Here is a 20,977-nt window from a genome sequence, read left to right as displayed (position 1 = left end):
CTGGAAACCAAGCCTTATGAGGAACAGTTGGAGGGGCTGGGTGAAGACGGCCGGAGGGAGATAGGATAACCATCTTCATATCCCTCGAGGGCTGTCCCATGGAAGAGGGAACCAGCCCCGGGCGAGGGAAGGGCGCCGCCGCCTGCCTCTCCCTCGCCGGCTTCTCCCTGCGGGGCCCCGCCCGGAGAGGCGCGCCCCGCGGGAAGCGGCGCCCAGCGCAGCCGCCGCCCTGCCCCGCCCGTCCCTCCGGCTGCCGGGGGGGGTGCCGCTCCTCGCCCGCCCGCCCGCCCGCGCCACGGGCCCCGCCCCCTCTCGGTCCGGGCGGAGCGCGCAGCCAATGGGCGCCGGCGGAGGCGGGGCGCGGCGGGCGGGCGGGGGGGGGGGTCGGGCGGCGGCGGCGGAGACGCTCCACTCTGTCGCTCGTCCGCCTCGCGCACGCCATGGCATCCAAGTGCCCCAAGTGCGACAAGACCGTCTACTTCGGTGAGTGGCTCCTTCCTCGCCTCCATCCCTCCCCAAGACGCGCCCGCCAGAGCGAAGGTGCTGGCTGCCGCGCCCGGGCGCTCTGCCCATGCTCAGAGGCCATGCCCGGGCGGGGACAAAGCAGAAGAAGCCGGCGGGCGCCGCCTTGGCGAGCTTTGCGCTTAGCCACGCCTTCGGCGGCTCCTCGTGCGTGCGCGGTCCCCTGGCCGCGCCATCCTCCGGGGCGAAGCGCCTCTTGCCCCGAGCCCGAAGGAGCTGCTTCTGGGCGCAGCTGCGCGCGCTCGATGGAGCCTCCCTCTTCAGAGGCAGCGTAGCGCGGAGTATCCGGCGCCCTCGCGGAGCAGCAGGCCCGCCTTGCGAGTGCCCAGAAGCAGATAGGCGGCCGCTCTTGGGAACTGGAGGGACCGGAGCTAGACCCGGCAGGGATGCTCTTATGCAACAGCCAAACCTCAAGCCGCTCCACTAGTCCAAATATACGGAAAATACTTTCTCGTTATCGAATCATTTGCTCTCGCAGGCCTCCTCCTCCAGTCATTTCTCCTTGTCAAAAATTCACTTTCCCACCCGGCGCATTCATTCCTGCCAGATTCCCTCTCCTACTGAAAGAAAACAGTGGACGTGTCTTCTTCATTCTTACAGAACTCAGATTGTTGCTAGGTTACCCGCTCCTCTTTTGGGCACAGGGCTAATCATGCAGATGTCTCCTAAACAAAATGGTCAATTAAAAATGAGCAGCAGCAGCAGCCCCCCTCGGTCTGCAAGAACAAGCCGGTGGGTGAGAGAGAGAGAGTGTTGGGTGAAACCGTTTGCTAAGAGCATGTCGAGTGTGTTGGCGGTTGTAGAAAAGTGGAGCCACTCCCCGACTTCACCCCATCCCACTTAGCATACCATAGGCTTGCAGTGAGCGGCTGCTACTGGCTCATTCCCATTTTTTGTTGTTAGTGGAAGCTGTTTCTAGGCATGCAATGCAGGTGCCTGAGGTCAAGGAATTGAGAGGCATCCTGCATCCTTCTTTAGAACCTCTGTTGCCAAGAGCAGGACAGAGAGAACTGGAGCCTCAGTAGGATGCAGTAGGATGCATTTTAGGGTCCTTAACTTGGCAGCTTGACTGTTTTCGTGTGTTAGATTAAGCGAGTGCTGAACACCTCAGAAAGGCAATTTCTAAATCTTGGGTGTTGGTTTGTTTAGTTCAGTCAGTCAAAGGAGGCACGGAGAATGCTGGCAAGTCCTCTTTTACTGCCACTTGCCTTTGTCAAGGGAACGTTATGGCCTCTTGTTCAGCAGCAGATGGTTCAAAATGTGGATTTGTAGCCACAGCTTTTGTTCTGGGAATTGCTGTTTTAAATTAGACTGCCTTTAGGGGACCCAAGCGCTCACCAGATCACTTTCTAATGGAATTAGGGTGCAGCATTCCCTTGTTACACCCAGTCGGGCATCAATTCCATGCTGAGGATTTGCTGTGCATTGTTCGCTTTTCCTTCCTGGAATTGGTTGAGGCTCTGTGAAGCATGACATCACAATGGTATCTTTCCTGCTTGTTTCTGTTAAGGAGTTATGCATAAGCCAGTGTGCTTGTTTCTCTCCCACCATCTGCAAGTAAACACACAAAGGAAGACGAATTCGCTGTTTTCTATTTAAAGACATTTGTGTGGGGGTGAAAAAACTCATTACCCCTTTCCTTGGGATCATGTTTGTGATGGGAATAACACATATTCTTTCTTCTGCTCTCTGGGGGAGTTCTGTTCTCTTGAGCATGATATGAGAGAGACAATCTTTTTTTTTTTTAATGACTCCTGTGAGAAATATGCATGGGAAGCATTAAAGTCAGAACTGAAAACCTGAATGAATTTCTCAGGAAAGATACTTGACCAGTTACTGGCCTGGTTTAGGCAGAACAATACTTAGCCATGTGGTCTTCATTGCACTCCCAGCTTTGACAGAGCTTTCCTGGTTTCTTAAGTCATAGTTTCTCTTGCTATCCAAACTGGGAAACTGGTCTGAGTGATCTTGGAGATGCTGTTTGATATCCTGGTTTGTTGGTAGTGCTCAGATCCCAGTATTTCAGTTCAGATGTTTCTGGAAGCAGTGCTTTAAACAAGAAAAGCTTTGCTGAAGCTGGATGTGGGAGCAGAGGAAGATGGTGAGGGGAATAGGGAGCACACAAACATACAAGTTGTTCCTGGTACAATAAGACAGGTATCTTCAGACCCAGGACCCGCTTTTAACCCCATGCATTTGGGGACTCATTTCTTAACATTTCCCCTTATATTTGCATGTTATAGTTCTCCTGTTTGTGGCCCAGGCCTCCGCCTACTAATAGGTCCTCAGAAATGGTTTCTGTTGTCCCTTCTTTAGAGATATTTCCTGAAAGATTTATTCCCACATGGACTTGTGCTTTTACTAATGAAATGCATCAACAAGGTTCTATGATTCTATGCGACAATGAATTCTTATATTGTGCCTGGCTCTCACTCTTAGCTGTAGAAATCACTACAGTGGGACCTCGGGTTAAGTACTTAATTCATTCCAGAGGTCCACTCTGAACCTGAAACTGTTCTTAACCTGAAGCACCACTTTAGCTAATGGGGCCTCCTGCTGCCGCTGCGCCACCAGAGCACAATTTCTGTTCTTATCCTGAAGCAAAGTTCTTAACCTGAAGCACTATTTCTGGGTTAGCAGAGTCTGTAAACTGAAGTGTATGTAACCTGAAGCGTATGTAACCTGAGGTACCACTGTATTGTGTTTGGAAATACTTAGGTCATGTGTACAGTTGTACCTTGGAAGTCGAACGGAATTCGTTCTGGAAGTCCGTTCAACTTCCAAAACATTTGGAAACCAAGGTGCAGCTTCTGATTGGCTGCAGGAAGCTCTACTATTAATGAATTCTACAAATGGATGCCATGTAGCATAGAACAAGTCTTTTGGGTAGTGCCTCTCGTGACTCAAAAATGCCGGTCAGTTTTTCTGACTGGACTATGTATCTGCCATAATCTGTTCAGCCATTTGTTGTATGACAGTGCACTGATGTCTAGTGGTCTGCTAGTTCTGATCTGGCCGCTGCTAGGCCAGGAATGTTTTGGTAGGAGTTGGTATGCAGTCTGTAATTGATGTTTGACAGGAGAGTCACTGTTGGGAAAGGTGGCAGCTCGTGTCTGGAGATGGAGGAGGGTGGCAAATATCTCTTCCCCAAAGTGGGTGATCTTTGCGCAGGTCCACCACATATGAATGGTGGTGCCCAGCTTGGAACAGCCTCACCAGCTGATGGTGATAGAAGGAGAGTCAATCTTGTGCAAACAAAGGGGTGTGCTGTGCCATCAAAATATTGTTTTTAGTGTCGTCTCCTGTGTTTTGGCCAACATAGATTTGAGCGGTGGGTTAACCCATAGCCTGTTCCATGTGTCTTCATCAACCTGGGTTCCCACATGGCTCTACAAGATATGGATGAGCCCTTCTTTGTGTCAGTAGTTCATAAAGCTGAGAAGACATACCCTTGTGTTATTGATTAGTTTGGGTGCAAAAACGTCATCTGTGAGCGCATTGCTTGTGAATGAATCACAGAACTGGGGTTGGAAAGCCTGCCTACAAAAGTTCTTAGTTGTATGTATTGTAGCCAGGAGTGAGAGACTGAGTTTGGAAGCTAGTGCTTCTTCTTTACCCATTGGTCTCTATGGAGGATGTCCTGCAGACTGCATATGCCTTTTGACTTCCTGTCCAGCTGCTGTCATCTCTTCCAAGCTTTGTTTATTACAAACCCTGAAAGTTAAATTTTAAAAAAATTGGGAATATAATTAAATATGTAGCAAATAAGTTTGTCTCTGAAAAGCCTGGCAAGCTGATAAGCAAAGGGTTCCTGAATGTTGGTTTTCTCTCAACTACCTATCTTGACTGTTAGAACAAACGAATATGTGGATCACTGTTTGAGGAAAGGTTGGGAGCCAAACAGTGGATCTCTCCCTTTTTCACAGTTTGAACTGGATGAAGGAGAGATTTGAGATTTGAGAAGGAGGAGAGATTTGAGAAAGTTGTCTTGAACCTGAATTACACTAGTCTTGAATCTGCCATGGTGTATTTTTTCTCCAGGATGTGAATTGCAATGACAGTTTCTGAAATGAAGGTTCCTATTGCTTGTTGTTGATGCCTCCCTGAAAAACTCCCAGAAGGAGTTTGATTTCCATTTTCTCTTTTGTGGACTGAGGGAGAATTATTAGCTGTCACAGTGGCTTGGAACATAACAGGGGGTTTGGCAAAAGACCTGGGAATCAAGTATGAGTGAAGTTGTACAACCCTTGCCAACTTCTAGGTTTGCCTTATTCCTTCTCAATGCCTTCATTTTGCTTTAGGAACTATTTGCACCACTCCTTATTGAATCTCAACTCATAGAGTTTGATTAGGAAGATCCTAATCTCTCCTTAATAAAGCAAGATATGAATCATAAAACCCACTGACAAATACCCCTTCCTCTTGGTTCATGTGGGAACCAATGACACTGCAAGCAATAGCCTCCAGAAGATCAAAAGAGACTACGAGGCTCTGGGCAGGAAATTGAAGCAATTAAATGCACAAATCATCATCTCATCTGTCCTCCCAGTTGAACGACGTGGCCCAGGGAGAGAGGGGAAAATAGTGGAAGTAAACAGCTGGCTTCGCAAATGGTGTAAACAGGAACGGTTTGGATTCTTAGATCACGGACTGCAGTTTCTTGAAGATGGACTTCTGGCAAGCGATGGGCTGCACCTCACAACGGTTGGGAGGAATGTTTTTGCCAAAAAACTCAGAAACCTCATCAGGAGGGCTTTAAACTGACTAATGTGGGGGAGGGAGACAGTGCTCCTGAAGGTAGGAGTCTATCAATTGATGAAGATGATCATCCAAATGTCATAGACCAAATGGAGCAAACAGCAAGCAGACCTAGTGGTGGGAGGAAAAAATCCTTAAATAAGAGACACGGGGGAATGACTAATGGACTTCAATGTCTGTACACTAATGCACAAAGCATGGGAAATAAACAAGATGAGCTTGAGCTCTTGGTACAGCAAACTAAATATGACATAATAGGCATCACTGAAACCTGGTGGGATAAGCCCCACGATTGGAATGTAAAAATGGAGGGATACAATCTATTTCAGAGAAACAGACCAGACAAGAAAGGAGGAGGAGTGGCGTTATATGTCAGGGATGTGTATACCTGTGAAGAGATCCAAGATTTAGAACCTCAAAGCCAAAGTGAGAGCATTTGGGTCAAAATTAAGGGAGAGAAGAATAACAGTGACCTCATTGTGGGAGTTTACTATAGATCCCCAAGCCAAACGGAGGACATAGATGATGCCTTCCTGGAACAGATGGCCAAGCATGCAAAAGGAAGGGAGATAGTAGTAATGGGGGACTTCAATTACCCGGATATTTGTTGGATGTCAAACTCAGCCAAGAGCATAAGGTCAAACAGATTCCTCACTGGCCTTGCAGACAACTTCATTGTCCAGAAAGTGGGAGAAGCAACAAGAGGAACAGCCATTTTAGATCTGGTCCTAACCAATGTTGATGACCTGGTTAATGGGGTAGAAGTGGAAGGATCATTAGGCGCAAGTGATCATGCTCTTCTGAAGTTTACTATACAACGGAAAGGAGCAGCCAAGCATACTAGGACTCAATTTCTTGACTTTAAGAAAGCCGACTTCATAAAACTTAGGGAAGTGCTGGGTGAGATCCCATGGACAGTAATACTAAAAGGAAAGGGAGTTCATGATGGCTGGGAGTTTGTTAAGAGGGAGATAGTAAAAGCACAACTTCAGGCAATACCAATGAGACGGAAACATGGAATCATAGAATCATAGAATCATAGAGTTGAAAGAGACCACAAGGGCCATCGAGTCCAACCCCCTGCCAAGCAGGAAACACCATCAGAGCACTCCTGACATATGGTTGTCAAGCCTCTGCTTAAAGACCTCCAAAGAAGGAGACTCCACCACACTCCTTGGCAGCAAATTCCACTGTCGAACAGCTCTTACTGTCAGGAAGTTCTTCCTAATGTTTAGGTGGAATCTTCTTTCTTGTAGTTTGCATCCATTGCTCCGTGTCCGCTTCTCTGGAGCAGCAGAAAACAACCTTTCTCCCTCCTCTATGTGACATCCTTTTATATATTTGAACATGGCTATCATATCCCCCCTTAACCTCCTCTTCTCCAGGCTAAACATGCCCAGCTCCCTTAGCCGTTCCTCATAAGGCATCGTTTCCAGGCCTTTGACCATTTTGGTTGCCCTCCTCTGGACACGTTCCAGTTTGTCAGTGTCCTTCTTGAACTGTGGTGCCCAAAGAAGCCAGGGTGGCTATCTAAAGAACTTTTAATCTGAGTTAAGATTAAAAAAGGATGTGTACAAAAAATGGAAAAGGGGGGAAACCACCAAAGAGGAATTCAAACAAATAGCCAGCACGTGTAGACACAAAGTCAGAAAAGCTAAAGCACAGAATGAACTCAGGCTTGCTAGAGAGGTTAAAAGCAACAAAAAAGGCTTTTATGGGTATGTTCGTAGCAAAAGGAAGAACAAAGAAACAGTGGGGTCACTCAGAGGAGAAGATGGTGAAATGCAAACAGGGGACACCGAAAGGGCTGAACTCCTCAATGCCTTCTTTGCCTCAGTCTTCTCCGATAAAGAAAACAATGCCCGACCTGAAGAATTTGGAGCAAATGATTCAGTAGAAAAAACACAGCCCAGAATAACTAAGGAGATAGTACAAGAATACTTGGCTAGTTTAGATGTATTCAAGTCTCCAGGGCCAGATGAACTGCATCCAAGAGTATTAAAAGAACTGGCAGATGTGATCTCAGAACCACTGGCAATCACCTTTGAGAATTCCTGGAGAACAGGCGAAGTCCCAGCAGACTGGAGGAGGGCAAATGTTGTCCCTATCTTCAAAAAGGGGAAAAGAGAGGACCCAAATAATTACCGCCCAGTCAGTCTGACATCAATACCAGGGAAGATTCTGGAGCAGATCATTAAGCAAACAATCTGTGAGCACCTAGAAAGGAATGCTGTGATCACCAATAGTCAGCATGGATTTCTGAAAAATAAGTCATGTCAGACGAACCTGATCTCATTTTTTGACAGAATTACAAGCCTGGTAGATGAAGGGAACGCAGTGGATGTAGCCTACCTTGATTTCAGCAAGGCATTTGACAAGGTGCCCCATGATATTCTTGTAAAGAAGCTGGTAAAATGCGGTCTTGACTATGCTACCACTCAGTGGATTTGTAACTGGCTGACTGACCGGACCCAAAGGGTGCTCATCAATGGTTCCTCTTCATCCTGGAGAAGAGTGACTAGTGGGGTGCCACAGGGTTCTGTCTTGGGCCCGGTCTTATTCAACATCTTTATCAACGACTTGGATGATGGACTCAAGGGCATCCTGATAAAATTTGCAGATGACACCAAACTGGGAGGGGTGGCTAACACCCCAGAGGACAGGATCACACTTCAAAACGACCTTGACAGATTAGAGAACTGGGCCAAAACAAACAAGATGAATTTTAACAGGGAGAAATGTAAAGTATTGCACTTGGGCAAAAAAAATGAGAGGCACAAATACAAGATGGGTGACACCTGGCTTGAGAGCAGTACATGTGAAAAGGATCTAGGAGTCTTGGTTGACCACAAACTTGACATGAGCCAACAGTGTGACGCGGCAGCTAAAAAAGCCAATGCAATTCTGGGCTACATCAATAGGAGTATAGCATCTAGATCAAGGGAAGTTATAGTGCCACTGTATTCTGCTCTGGTCAGACCTCACCTGGAGTACTGTGTCCAGTTCTGGGCACCACAGTTCAAGAAGGACACTGACAAACTGGAACGTGTCCAGAGGAGGGCAACCAAAATGGTCAAAGGCCTGGAAACGATGCCTTATGAGGAACGGCTAAGGGAGCTGGGCATGTTTAGCCTGGAGAAGAGGAGGTTAAGGGGGGATATGATAGCCATGTTCAAATATATAAAAGGATGTCACATAGAGGAGGGAGAAAGGTTGTTTTCTGCTGCTCCAGAGAAGCAGACACGGAGCAATGGATCCAAACTACAAGAAAGAAGATTCCACCTAAACATTAGGAAGAACTTCCTGACTATTAGAGCTGTTCGACAGTGGAATTTGCTGCCAAGGAGTGTGGTGGAGTCTCCTTCTTTGGAGGTCTTTAAGCAGAGGCTTGACAACCATATGTCAGGAGTGCTCTGATGGTGTTTCCTGCTTGGCAGGGGGTTGGACTCGATGGCCCTTGTGGTCTCTTCCAACTCTATGATTCTATGATTCTATGATTCTATGAACAAGCCTTTTGCCTGTTAACTCAGCTCCTTCACAACTCCCTTGACGGAGTGAACAATCGGATGAGGAAAACTCTAATTAATCATGAACCACTTCAAATAGTAGTTTGAACTGTAGTTTAATATTCTGGCTTGTTCCAAAGCTGATGACTATAGTTTCCCAGTTTGGAGGACATGGGAAGTTATGGTTAATGAGAGACTTTCTGGATTGTTTTATTCATTCACTACACTCCATTGTCTTTCAAGACAGACAGGTGTGAACACAATAGGCAAAAGACTTGTTCTTCTTATTGTCCCATCAAGGATCCTGTTTCACATTTTTGTTCATTTTAAAATAAATTCTGTCAAGCACATTTTTGTCAAAGAATGGCTGAAAATTTACTGCTTGGGGGTGCTGTGGTGTGATGTGCCTTTTTCATTAAGAAAGGAGGAAAATGGGGGTTATTGCATAGAGTACTGAGGACTCATGTACCTCATGTGGTACCTCAGGTTACAGACGCTTCAGGTTACAGATGCTTCAGGTTACAGACTCTGCTAACCCAGAAATAGTACCTCGGGTTAAGAACTTTGCTTCAGGATGAGAACAGAAATTGCACGGTGGCGGCACAGTGGCGGTGGGAGGTCCCATTAGCTAAAGTGCTACTTCAGGTTAAGAACAGTTTCAGGTTAAGAACAGACCTCCAGAACGGATAAAGTTCTTAACCCGAGGTACCATTGTACAAGGAAAGTGAAACGGAAAACAACTCTCTAGTCTGCTTAACCTGACAAAGACGAAGGAGGAGCAGATGGAGCGCACAGTCATATTCACAGATGGGAAATATTGTCAAACCAAACTGTACCCATTTAAAGATTGCCAGGCTCATTCGCACAGAAACAACTAGGTCACTTGGTAGCAGAGAGATAGTTGTGGCTGAAGGTGAGCTGCAAAGAGCTAATCACTGTATGAAAAACATCCTGAGGCCAACTACCTGTAATGCAGAACAAGTGTAAGATAACTTAGGTTTAATTTTTAAAAGAGAAGAGAGAAAGGTCACTTTTGGAGCAGGAATTTGCATTGGGGAAAGAGTTTTAACCAGAATGAGTTGATTTTTTAATCAAGGCAATGTATTAGTTTCAAATCCCTAACAAAGATTAGCATGGAAGTTTCTCATTTTGTAGTACAGATTTCCAGAACGAGCTTGCATTGTATACAGTTTGGACCATAATTTGAGAGAAGCAAATTTGAGGAGGTGAGATCCTGAGTGTTAGAACTTGTACGTCCACCTGTGCTCTCTATGGGGGTTTTCACCCTTGTGAGATCAGGCAGATTCCTGAAGAGGGTTTTTCTGAGGCTTATAGGAACGAAGTGGGTCTTTTGATTAAAATGTACCTTTGCAAAAACAAGGGCTGATGGAAAGTAGAAAGTGGGATGGAAATTAAATGTTTACAATGTTTGGTTCATAAATACTCTGAATTTGAGAAATGAATATTTGGACAGTTAGTTGAAAGGCATAAAATATTAGATCACCCACATTGAGAGTGAAATGAAACCTCTAATTAAAGCTCCCACCCACAAAACAGAAACTGACTAATTTAAAGACAGTGGAGAATGCAGTTATGCATTTGTAAAGTTATAAAGCAGGGCTAACCTACAACTGCAGGGTGAGGCTTCCTTGTGCTTTGACATGGAAAAGGACATTGCTTTTTGCGACTGGCAATCAGCCTTTTGCAACTAGATGGAGATGTCCAGGAGCCACCCTTGGCACCTAGCGTCTCCACCTGTCTGGCTGCAGTCAGCTGGTCTGCTGGCCCAGCGGCAGCAAAAGACAAACATCCTTTTCTGAAGCACTACCCCTGCCAAACACCTAATTTGCCCAGCAGTGCCGCAGCAAGAGATGCATCTTTTGCTCCCATGCTACCCTGCAGACCACCAATTCACCCAGCAGATTTTTTGGTTGTTGTTGTTACAGGGCTTCCTGGTCTGGTAGCAAGGGAGCAAAAATAAAGGGGGGAGGGACGAGCGCCTAGACATTTTACTTTTAGACAGACCACAGTCTAGGTCCCAGGAGCCCCACGGCTCCTAACATTCCTATCCCAGATCCTAACACTGGGTGTTAGGTTAGGGACAGGAAATGATTTCCTTCAATATGATATAATTATCCCCTTTTACTATAGAGGGCCTAGGCTAAGTGCCTGCCCTCTTTTCCAAAATGCCTCTCCTCAGAGTGTCTTCTTCCCACCAAACTATGAAAACCCTCTGAGGCTGCTGCTTCCCAGAACTTTACTGGGTGACATGCCGCTGCCTACAGTTTCTTTCCTGGGCCATGCTCCCCTTCCGCAGGCCTTCCTGGTGTTGCGTGCCTTGCTGCAAGGGCTTCCTGCACAGTTGGGAAGGACCCCAAGACCTATATCAAAACTCCCTGGCTCTCAGACCACAGGTGCACCTTTTGCAGATTTGAAGAGGTCTTGGCCTTCCTCTAGAGGAGCTTGGAACAAGCTCTCTGTTCTGTAGCTGAGCTGCTGGAAACTGTCGTCACAGCCCACCAGCCACCACATGCCTCTGAATGCATACGCCCAGCCAGCTGCTGTGTAGCAGCAGGGGAAAGAATGACATCCGTGGAACTGCCACCTCTTTGGAAATGCATGCATTGGATATGGTCGAGCTTAATCCCGTGTGTGGAATTAACAACTGCATATAGATACCCCTGACCCTTGGCTACGTCCCAGATGCTGGCTTCCCCCTTCCTTTCCCACTAAGTTGCCTGCTGTGTCTTCCAGCCATGAAGGCAGGGAAGTTGGAAGAAATAAAGTAGGCTGTCATCTTTTTACTTTCTGAACTGTTGCATTCCGTACAGTAGGAAACATTTCTCTGCTTCATGACCAGCTCACTTTCCTCTCTGAAAAGAACACTGGGCTTCTGTCCTGGCTGCTGGCTGCTGGCAGGCTGTCTCTGGGGCATCATGTTGTTGCTGCTTCCTGCACTGGCTGCTTGTTAGAGGCCGAGTTTTGCTTTCTGGGTTGGATTTCCCCCCCTATGTTCCCTTTATGAGCAGCCCAGCAAGTTGGACTGATTGCAGTCTGGTTTCTTTCTTTTTGCTTTCCTTTTTATAGCACACCATCACTTCTTCCCTTAGTTTGCTCCATTGATTTTGAATGACAAAAACATTAGCAGTTTCTCAGATACTTAAAATGAAGTGCTCTTTGAAAGCTTATGGTGTTTGTGGTTCAAGATGCTACAGAACTTTTTATTTTGGCTGCAACATGGGTAATGTGGCTAATTGTACAGAAATTTGTACCACTGAAAACAGTACACAGTGAATAGCTAAGCTTGGTGTGGAGTATGAAGAGAGCAAGTAGAAGCATTTTTAGATTTTCCCTTAAGATTTTTTTGTGAAGTTCCAGAGATTACATAATCATCATGATCTGGTTTAGGCTGAAGCATATAGTGAACATTTCACGGGGGTGATACCATGTGCACGTGTGCATGGGACAGCAAGTGCCTGGGTGTTTTCATTCCAAAGTGCTTTTTTCATTTGGGTGCATTTTCTCTGGATTTGCCATCTTTTGTTTACCTACTTACTATGGAGCAGCTACATGATTTTCAGAGTAAACCTTCAGCATCCCCCCCCCCATCAATTTGTAGCTAAGATTGGCTTTTTACTTCCAATGCTTTGCAGGACTCAGAGGAAACGGCCTTATTCCAAGTCAGACCTTTGATCCCTGTAGCTCAGTATTGTTGACTATTAGCAGCTGTCCAAGGTTTCAGGTGGGTGTCTTTCTGGTATTCTACCACCCAGCTATGGCCCTTCCCACTATTTAACCATTGAAAAAATCAAATAAAAAATAGAGGACGTGAGTAATTTTAAGATCTCCCCCTGCAGGAAGAAAAAGTGTCATCAGGGAAATTTCAAGGAGCAAATCAGAAGTACAGTACTCATCACGAATCCCTACCCCAGATCAACAGGAAGCAATAACATAGGCTGAATTTGCAAACAGAAGCCTTTCACTTAGCAACACAATGGATCTTTGCTAAATGGGATATACTTGCGAGTAGACACTATAGAAAGAGCATGGTTATGGAGAAGGGCATCTTTGTTGGGTAATCTAGAAAGCTATATAGGACTGTGTGGACCACCTTTTAATCCCATGTCCAGGTTATTGTAGAAAATACTGCATCAGCTGTGCTGAAGGGCTTTAAGGGAGAAGCACCTTCTGTTTGTCTTTACTTTCCTGCAGAGCTTCAACAGCACCATGGGATGAGCCATGAAGAGCCAGTTCTCCTTAGACTACTGTATTACGCAGTAGGGTGTGGTCCTTACCAGCTGCTGGGAATCCTTCATGGGGAGAGGGCTGGCCCAGAATGTGGCCTTCCTGTGGGGGTTGGTTTGGCCATTGTGGAACAGGAGGCTGTGCTAGATGGGCCTTTGGTCTGAACCAACAGGGATTTCCTTATGTTCTTAATTTAAACCTTTGAAAAAAGTGCTCACTGAACCTCACTGCTACATCCTGCAAAGAATGGATGAGAAGCTGAAGAAACCATGTCCCTCTTTTCTCATAGTTTATTTATTTATTTTTACAAAAGACTTCCTTCTTAAGTCCAGCTCCTTGCAGCAAACAAAGAGAAGGATGAAGAAGGGAGAGGTGGCTTCTGTTCCACAAGTTGGGCTTCAGAAGGAAGTGCCATCAAAGTCTCACTGCTCCTGCTGTTAAGCTGTGGGTGAACATTTCAGACGACACAGCGAATCTCCAAACAGCTCTTGTTTATTCAGAGGCAAGAACAGAACTGAACTGAAGGGCTCAGTCAGCCTGCTTATATAGAGCTCCAGTACAACGTTACTGTAGCAACTTTCTAAAACTATCCAATCACTGAACGTCACTTTCGATCCTTCATTTGCATAAAAAATATCCAATCACTGAACGTCACTTTTGATCCTTCATTTGCATAACTATCTACAGTATCCCCCTGCTGGCCCAGGGTGAGAACTTTAGTACATAACACCCCTCCCCACCGAGATAAGGCGTTAGTTACAATCGTAATGGTTTCCTTATATACAGCACTACACGTAATGGTTCAATTAGGCACAAAAGCATATCGGTTACATTTCACATACCTCCACATACTTAGACCAGAAGTATTACATGTCCAACAACATAGTCCTTTAAATAAGTTGGGCGCTTGGAAACTCTGCCAGACCGCCGGGGACTGGTAGCCAAGTCCGGGGGGCCACCCAATTCTTGCTGAGGCTGTGGTGTGACCCTAGGTGGCGTTGAAACAAAGTCCCCTGGATCTGCTGCTGTGGGTGGAACCTCCGCAAGTGGAGTTGGTGGAATGTCAGGCACGGCAGTGATCTGAGTCTGTAGTAAGTCCGGCAGACCATCTGAAGTGGCTTGGTTCGGCTCCACGCCGGCAGTTTGCGAGAGAGGTGTAGGTGGAGCCTCACAATTTGTAAGTGTCTGTTCCAGAGCCACAAGCACAGTTGGGGGCACCGCAGTAGTGTCCAAGTCCCCAACCCTGCGCCTAAGCTGGTCTATGAGCCGGTGCCACAAGCGTCCGTCTTCGAGTGCCACCTGGTACGAGCGAGGTCCAGTGACCCCCACTACTGTGGCTGGCATCCAAGGAATGCTCCCCACAAAGTTCTGGGCAAATACCTGGTTTCCTGGAACAAATGACCGTGGTGCGTTGGCACAGCCTGGGGGTTCAGCCACGGCAAAGTCTGGGTGCAGCCGGTCGAGCGGGGACCCGAGGCGGCGGCACATAAGCAGTTTGGCAGGACTCTCCCCTGTGGCCGCATGAGGGGTGATGTGTTGTACGAACAAGTATTCGGCGACCCGCTCGTGCCAGTCTCCCCGGTCCAGACGTGCCAGTGCCTCTTTTGTCGAGCACACCATTCTCTCTGTTTGCCCGTTGCTGGATGGATGAAATGATGCCGTTAGGGCATGGCGGATGCCCAGTCCCAAAAGGTACCGCTCAAAAGTGCCTGACGTGAACTGTGGTCCGTTGTCGGAGAATTAGTGTTTCCTGCTTGGCAGGGGGTTGGACTTGATGGCCCTTGTGGTCTCTTCCAACTCTATGATTCTATGATTCTATGATTCTAGGACACCCATGCGTCACAAAGAGGCCTCGCAGCACCCAGATGACAGCCTCGGTAGTGGGGGCATCAGGGCCACCTCCAGCCATTTGTAATAGGCGTCCACCACTACCGTAAAGGTCCGGCCGTGAAAGGGGCTGGCCAGATCGATGTGCACCCTCAACCAGGGTGTCTTGGGCGTCTCCCAGGTGTGTCCCTTAACTGCCGGTGGCGCAGGCCTCAATTCTTCGCACGCTTGACAGGCGGAAACCCAGGCAGTGATGGCATCGTCCATGTTAGGCCACTAGACGTAACACCGAGCCAACGCCTTCATTTTGATGATTCCCGGGTGGCCAACATGCAGAGCCTCAAGGACGCGTTGACGGAGTCTTTGGGGAATCACGACGCGGTTTCCCCACAGCAGTCGCGATGAGCTGAGAGTTCATGTTGTCAGCTTGCGAAGGGCTGGAACTCCGATGCAAAAGGCCCTTGTGGCCACCCCCTCCACACCCATTTGAGCACACGGCTGATGGTGCAATCCTGGGCAGATGCGGACGCCACAGTGGCAGCCGATACAGGCGCTGCAGGAAGATCCTCAATGAGGAGGAGCGATGAAGCAGGAGCCGGGTCTTCCACAGACACTGGAAGAGGGCAACGGCTGAGGGCGCCGGCATGGCCCATCGATTTCCCCGGGCGATGGACGAGCCGGTAGTGGTAGGCAGCCAGGAAAACAGTCCATCGCAGCATGCACGGTGAGAGGACCGGTGGAGTTGGACGATCACCGGCGACAAGGCCCAGGAGTGGCTTGTGGTCGGTGATGAGGTCAAAAGTCCTGCCATAGAGGTATTCATGGAACCTCTTCACTCCAGCCACAAGTGCCAGTGCCTCCTTGTCGAGCTGCCTGTAATTCCGTTCCGTCTGAGATAGCGTCCTGGAAAAGTAGGTGAGCGGTGCTTCTCTTCCATCTGGAAAACGGTGACTAAGGACAGCGCCGATGCCAAAAGGTGAGGCATCGCAGGCAAGGACCAGCGGCCTGGATTCACTGTACTGTACCAGCACACTGTCCGATGAAAGGAGAGCCTTGACCGCCTTGAAGGCCGCCGTCTCCCGATGACCCCAGGACCAAGGTGTCTTTGTGCTGAGGAGTCGGTGAAGAGGCTCAGCCACCGTGGCTTTGTGGGGCAGTAACATGTTATAAAAGTTCAGCAGTTCCAGGAACACCTGCAACTCCGTCTTGTTCTTTGGGATGGGGGCCTGCTGGATACCGCGGATCTTGGATGTGGTCGGGTGAAGGCCGGAGGCGTCGATAAGATAGCCCAGGAACTCCACCTGTGGAACGGCGATCTGGCACTTCTCCCTCTTTACCTTGACCTCGACCTCCTGGAACCTGGTCAGCACGGCACGGAGGCACTCGAGCAACTGCTGGTGTGAGTCTGCAGACACCAAGACGTCATCAAAATATGGCACCACGCCCGGAAGTCCTTGCAGGAGACGCTCCATAAGGCTTTGGAAGATGCCAGGAGCCACACTCACCCTGAACTGCAAACGGCGGCAATGGAATGCCCCTCGGTGGGTGACGATCGTCTGGGCTTCAGCAGTGGCATCATCGACGGGCAGTTGTTGATAGGCTTGGGCAAGGTCCAGCTTAGCAAAGACCTTACCCTCACCCAGGGAATGCAGCAGATGTTGGACAACAGGAACCGGATAAGCGTGCTGCTGAAGTGCCTTGTTGATCGTGCACTTGTAGTTAGCGTAGATTCTCACCGACCTGTCTGGCTTGACAGGCATGACGATGGGGGTTTCCCACTTGGCGTGGTCAACTGGCTCCAAAACTCCTTGGGCGATCAGCTTGTCCAGTTGTTCGTCCACCTTAGCCTTGAGAGCAAAGGGAACCTGGAGTGGCTTTAGCTTGATGGGGGCGACTTGTGGATCAAGGCTAAAGGAGATGGGCGTACCTGTATATTGCCCCAAAGTGCCGTCAAAAACCTCGGCAAAGTCTTTGACCAGACTCTCAGACTCTGCGTTAGAGATGCAGTTGATGCCGGGGACTTCCAGGCCGAGGGCATCAAACCAGTCTAGTCCTAGGAGGCTTGGCCGCTGACCTTCGACCACTACCAGTCAGAGCAGGCCTGAAAAATCCTTGAAGGCGATCCGGAATCGGCCAACGCCTACCACGGGAATGTCGTTTCCCTGGTAGTCTCTCAGGTGTATGCGGTGAGAGTCGAGTTGCCTTTTGGACACTCTGGGTACCAGTCTTTTGATGGTGCTCCAAGACACGATGGACAGGGCAGACCCGGTGTCGATCTCCATGTCACATGGAGCTCCTTCAATGAGCACCGTGACGTTCAGTTTGCGTCGCGTAGGCGAGTTGGTTTGGCCAATCGTGGTTCCAAACGGGTAGCAGCAGTTGGTGAGAGCGAAACAGCTTTCCTTCGCGGACTGGAGTGAAGACTTAGACTTGCGAGTCGGTGAAGGGGGGGTGTCAGATGGAGCCGATCGACAGACCTTAGCGATGTGGCCCCTTCTGGAACACTTCCGACAGATGGCGTCTCTGAATCGACACTTGGCACGGGAATGGTTGCCTCCGCAGCCGGCACATTCTGATTGGCCCTTGGACTTCTTTTGGAACTTCCTGCGCTCCCACTTTGTCTGATGCACGTCATCGTCTTCACTGGAGGATGCCTCATCACTGCTGGCCTCTTCATGATGTACTGGAACTGGCTTCCTAGCAAGACGCGGGCTGCTGGGTGAGAACTTCAGTACATAACACCTGCCTTCTATGAAATCCTGAAGAGCCTGAGAAGCAGTGGCCCCTTATTTTCTCTATCGGTAGCATGTGGCAGGGAGGGAAGGTTGTTTGCAGGAGGGAGCAGCATGAGGCACTGCTGCTGCCTTTCCAAGAGAGAATTCCTTTGTCCTTCCCACCTCCCAGAGGGACATGTAGTTTTTTTGCACTTCCCAGTTGGGCTTTGCTGTGAGGTGCTGCTTCTGCAAAACCCAGAACAAAGGCAAAGCCACTGTCTTCCCTGAATTCTAAGCATGTGATTTGTGTCCCATGAAATGGAGGGTTAATAGCAGCCATGACTAATGAAGCAGTGGTGATGATATGTGACTGTGGCAACTCCTGCAGCACTACTATGGCACGATGTATATGCGTGCAGCAGCAAGCATATTCTCCTGTAAATATGTAATTATAACTTAGAAGAACCCTGGGTCCTGCAGTCTTTCTAAACAGCAAACACCTTCCCGTGGGTGCTGGGTGGGGAGAGAGGAAACCGTAAGTGGCAGACAGCCATCAGCCCTGCCATCCTAATCAACTTGTCTGGACTCTGTCACAAGCGGCTTATCCTCACTCACTTGGCCACAGTGTCAATGGCTGGTTTGATAGCAAAATAAAAATAGAGGTTGGTTTTATCACACTGGTATGTCCAACCTCTGGACAGTTTCATCCAGCAGCTTCATTTGGCATCCCAGAGGTGATAGCACTGATACTTTCAGGACATTTCCAAAGTAGCACAGAAACTTGGCCAACATGGTCTGTGGGGACAACTTAACTTTTAAAACTCTGTTTCTTTCAAGATTCCACAAGCAGTTTGCCAGAATTTGCCACCCTAAAGTATTAAAAACTGCTGAGAGTTCTAAAGACCATAATGCAATAATGATTTGTGGATCTCGTGAGATTTGTGAGAGAACATAACATAGCGGATAATTTGTGAGACTGCAGCTACCTCCCTCCCTCCCTGCCACTTCCATGGGTCCATTTACAACCAACTGCCCACAGAGTGTGAAAGTAATATGTACATATCAGCATATTTGCATATTTGCATTGAGAAGTACAGTGCCTATGGACATAAAGGTTGTGTTTGTCTGCAATAGTGACTAGCCGTTGGTAGGCCTCTACTCTAGGAACTCTTCCTTTAAGAACATCTAAGCTAGTGGTGATAACTATGATACTTCTTGGGGAAGTGACTTCCCAAAGGAATTGGATTCCTTGGGTAAGAAGCTGGAAGTAGACCAGGAAGCATCTGAAATTTTGTCAGTAGAAAATCTTCCTCTCTTTGGATTCCTGCGGAGGGTGGGGTCTTTGCTTTGAGTGAGGCAGTTGACTTTGGATGGCCCCCATGGGCACCATGCCTTTCTGAGGAGGAAGAGCTGTAAGTCTGATTCATTTCCTCTTGTTCTTCAGCGCTTTCACTGTCATACTATTGAGGACAAGTTGAACTGTCAAGGAATTACAGAGAGACTAGGCAGAATATGAAGGAAATGGGACCTGCAGGTCTAGAGAGCCAGTGTGGTGTAGTAGTTAAGAGCGGTGGACTCGTAATCTGGGGAACCGGGTTCGTGTCTCCGCTCCTCCACATGCAGCTGCTGGGTGACCTTGGGCCAGTCACACTTCTCTGAAGTCTCTCAGCCCCACTCACCTCACAGAGTGTTCTTTGTGGGGAAGGAAGGGAAAGGAGAATGTTAGCCGCTTAGAAACTCCTTAGGCTAGAGATAAAGCGGTATATCAAATCAAAACAACAACTCTTCTTCTTCTTCTTCTTCTTCTTCTTCTTCTTCTTCTTCTTCTTCTAGTTTACAGCCACAAAGCATTTGATGTCTCAGCTTTTGAGAGGAGTTGAATAGTGGGCCTTAGCACGGTTTCTTCTGCTCCTGCTCCCCAGACCTGCCTATTAGTGCAGTGGCTAGCTAACCCCATGGCAATTGTGCCATGGGGTTGAAATCTGGTGTTTTTATTCCAAGGCTCAAAATGGCTTGTCCCTATTTTTCCAGAGCATGTGGATTTCTTAGCCACTAAAATGTGGTAGTCACCCTGGAGACCGAACTCTGCCACGTTGGCCACAGCTTTTGGTATGTGAGAGCAAAGGCCGCATGCGTCTTCTCCTTTACTTGAGGTTCTGCCTCTGGTGTTTGATGTGAGGCAAATGGGCCAGGAAGGAAGGCTCCATTTCGCCTGTTATCCTATGCACAAGAGAGAGTTTTAGTGCGCTCCCTGGCAGCTGATAATGTTGCAGTCAAGCTGGAAAGCCTAAGCATGTATGCTCTAATTCGAAAATAGCCTAAAATATTAAAAGGCAGATACCTGATCCACACAGTGTCAGGGAGGACTTCAGTTCTAAGAGTAACTGAGATGGCAGCAGCTGCTTTGTTGCGTTCTCTCCCCCTGCCCGGTTGGTGCTTGGGGTACACTGGCTGTACACGTTCTCTGCTGCTGATATGGGAGATGCCAGTGGCTATTGCTGTTGAGTGTCAGCAAGAGGATGGTGCTGAATGTGCTATCAGGGTGTTTTTTTCTTCTCCCTGTCAGGATACCAACACCAAAGTAATTTGCCTGAGGTTCTGAGCTTGGGTTACATGGTGTCTGAACCTCTTGAGCTTTCAGAGTCACTTTGCTTTTGTGATGAAGCAACTATTCTGTGTTTACAAATGCCATGACAGCAAGCCATGTTGGGAATCTCAGGTGAGATACACTTACAGTGAAGTTGTTCCCAGTTTGCACACTCATTCAAGGAATAACAATTTCAGGTTTGTTCCAAATCTATTAAATATTTAGGTATGTTAATGTCAAGAGATGAAACACAGTTAGTTACAGTTCATATGAATAAATTAATAAAAGAGGCTTCTTCCGATATCGATAGGTGGGGGTCATTGAACCTTACCCTTTGGGCGAATGCTCTCAAAATGAATATTATTCCCAGATTCATTTATATCTTGATAAGACTTCCAGTTTTTATATCTGGATCATATTTTCAAAAGATAAACTCATTGTTCATTGAAATGCCTTTGGGGCTCAGCAGCACCAAGAATATCCTTGCAGAGAATGCAGCTACAAATTAAAGAAGGCGGTTTCGAAATCCCAAATTTGGAATTATATAATTATGTTTACCTACTGTCAAGTACTAAATATTGGAATTCCACTGTTGGCCATAATTTTCCAATGTGGGCACCGCTAGAATATATGTACGTAGCACCTTTGGTTGGTTGGACAATACTAGGATTAAAATATCTGAAATGTCAGGGGACTCTGGAAACAATTAAATCACAGAAGAATATGGAATACATTGGCTAATAAAAACAAATTTGTTCCATTTTTACATTCTAAACTTACCCTGTGGGGAAATCCCACACTAAGAATTGCAAAAAAAA

At 47.6% G+C, this 20,977-nt stretch overlaps 1 protein-coding gene across 1 annotated transcript in view; it reads left to right on the top strand.

The window, feature by feature from the left end:
• The first annotated feature begins 379 nt into the window (after positions 1-379).
• LOC310680185 (cysteine-rich protein 2) overlaps positions 380-20,977 on the top strand; it is a 44,302-nt gene continuing 23,704 nt past the window's right edge. Inside the window, exon 1 of the mRNA XM_083446556.1 lies at positions 380-483. Within this exon, the coding sequence (XP_083302682.1) occupies positions 441-483 (43 nt within the window). The 5' untranslated portion in view covers positions 380-440. The remainder of the gene's footprint in view (positions 484-20,977) is intronic.

This window comes from Podarcis tiliguerta (assembly GCF_965153285.1).
Source record: "Podarcis tiliguerta genome assembly, chromosome: 6".
Lineage (NCBI taxonomy): Eukaryota > Metazoa > Chordata > Lepidosauria > Squamata > Lacertidae > Podarcis > Podarcis tiliguerta.
This window is presented reverse-complemented; position numbering and strand designations above follow the sequence as displayed.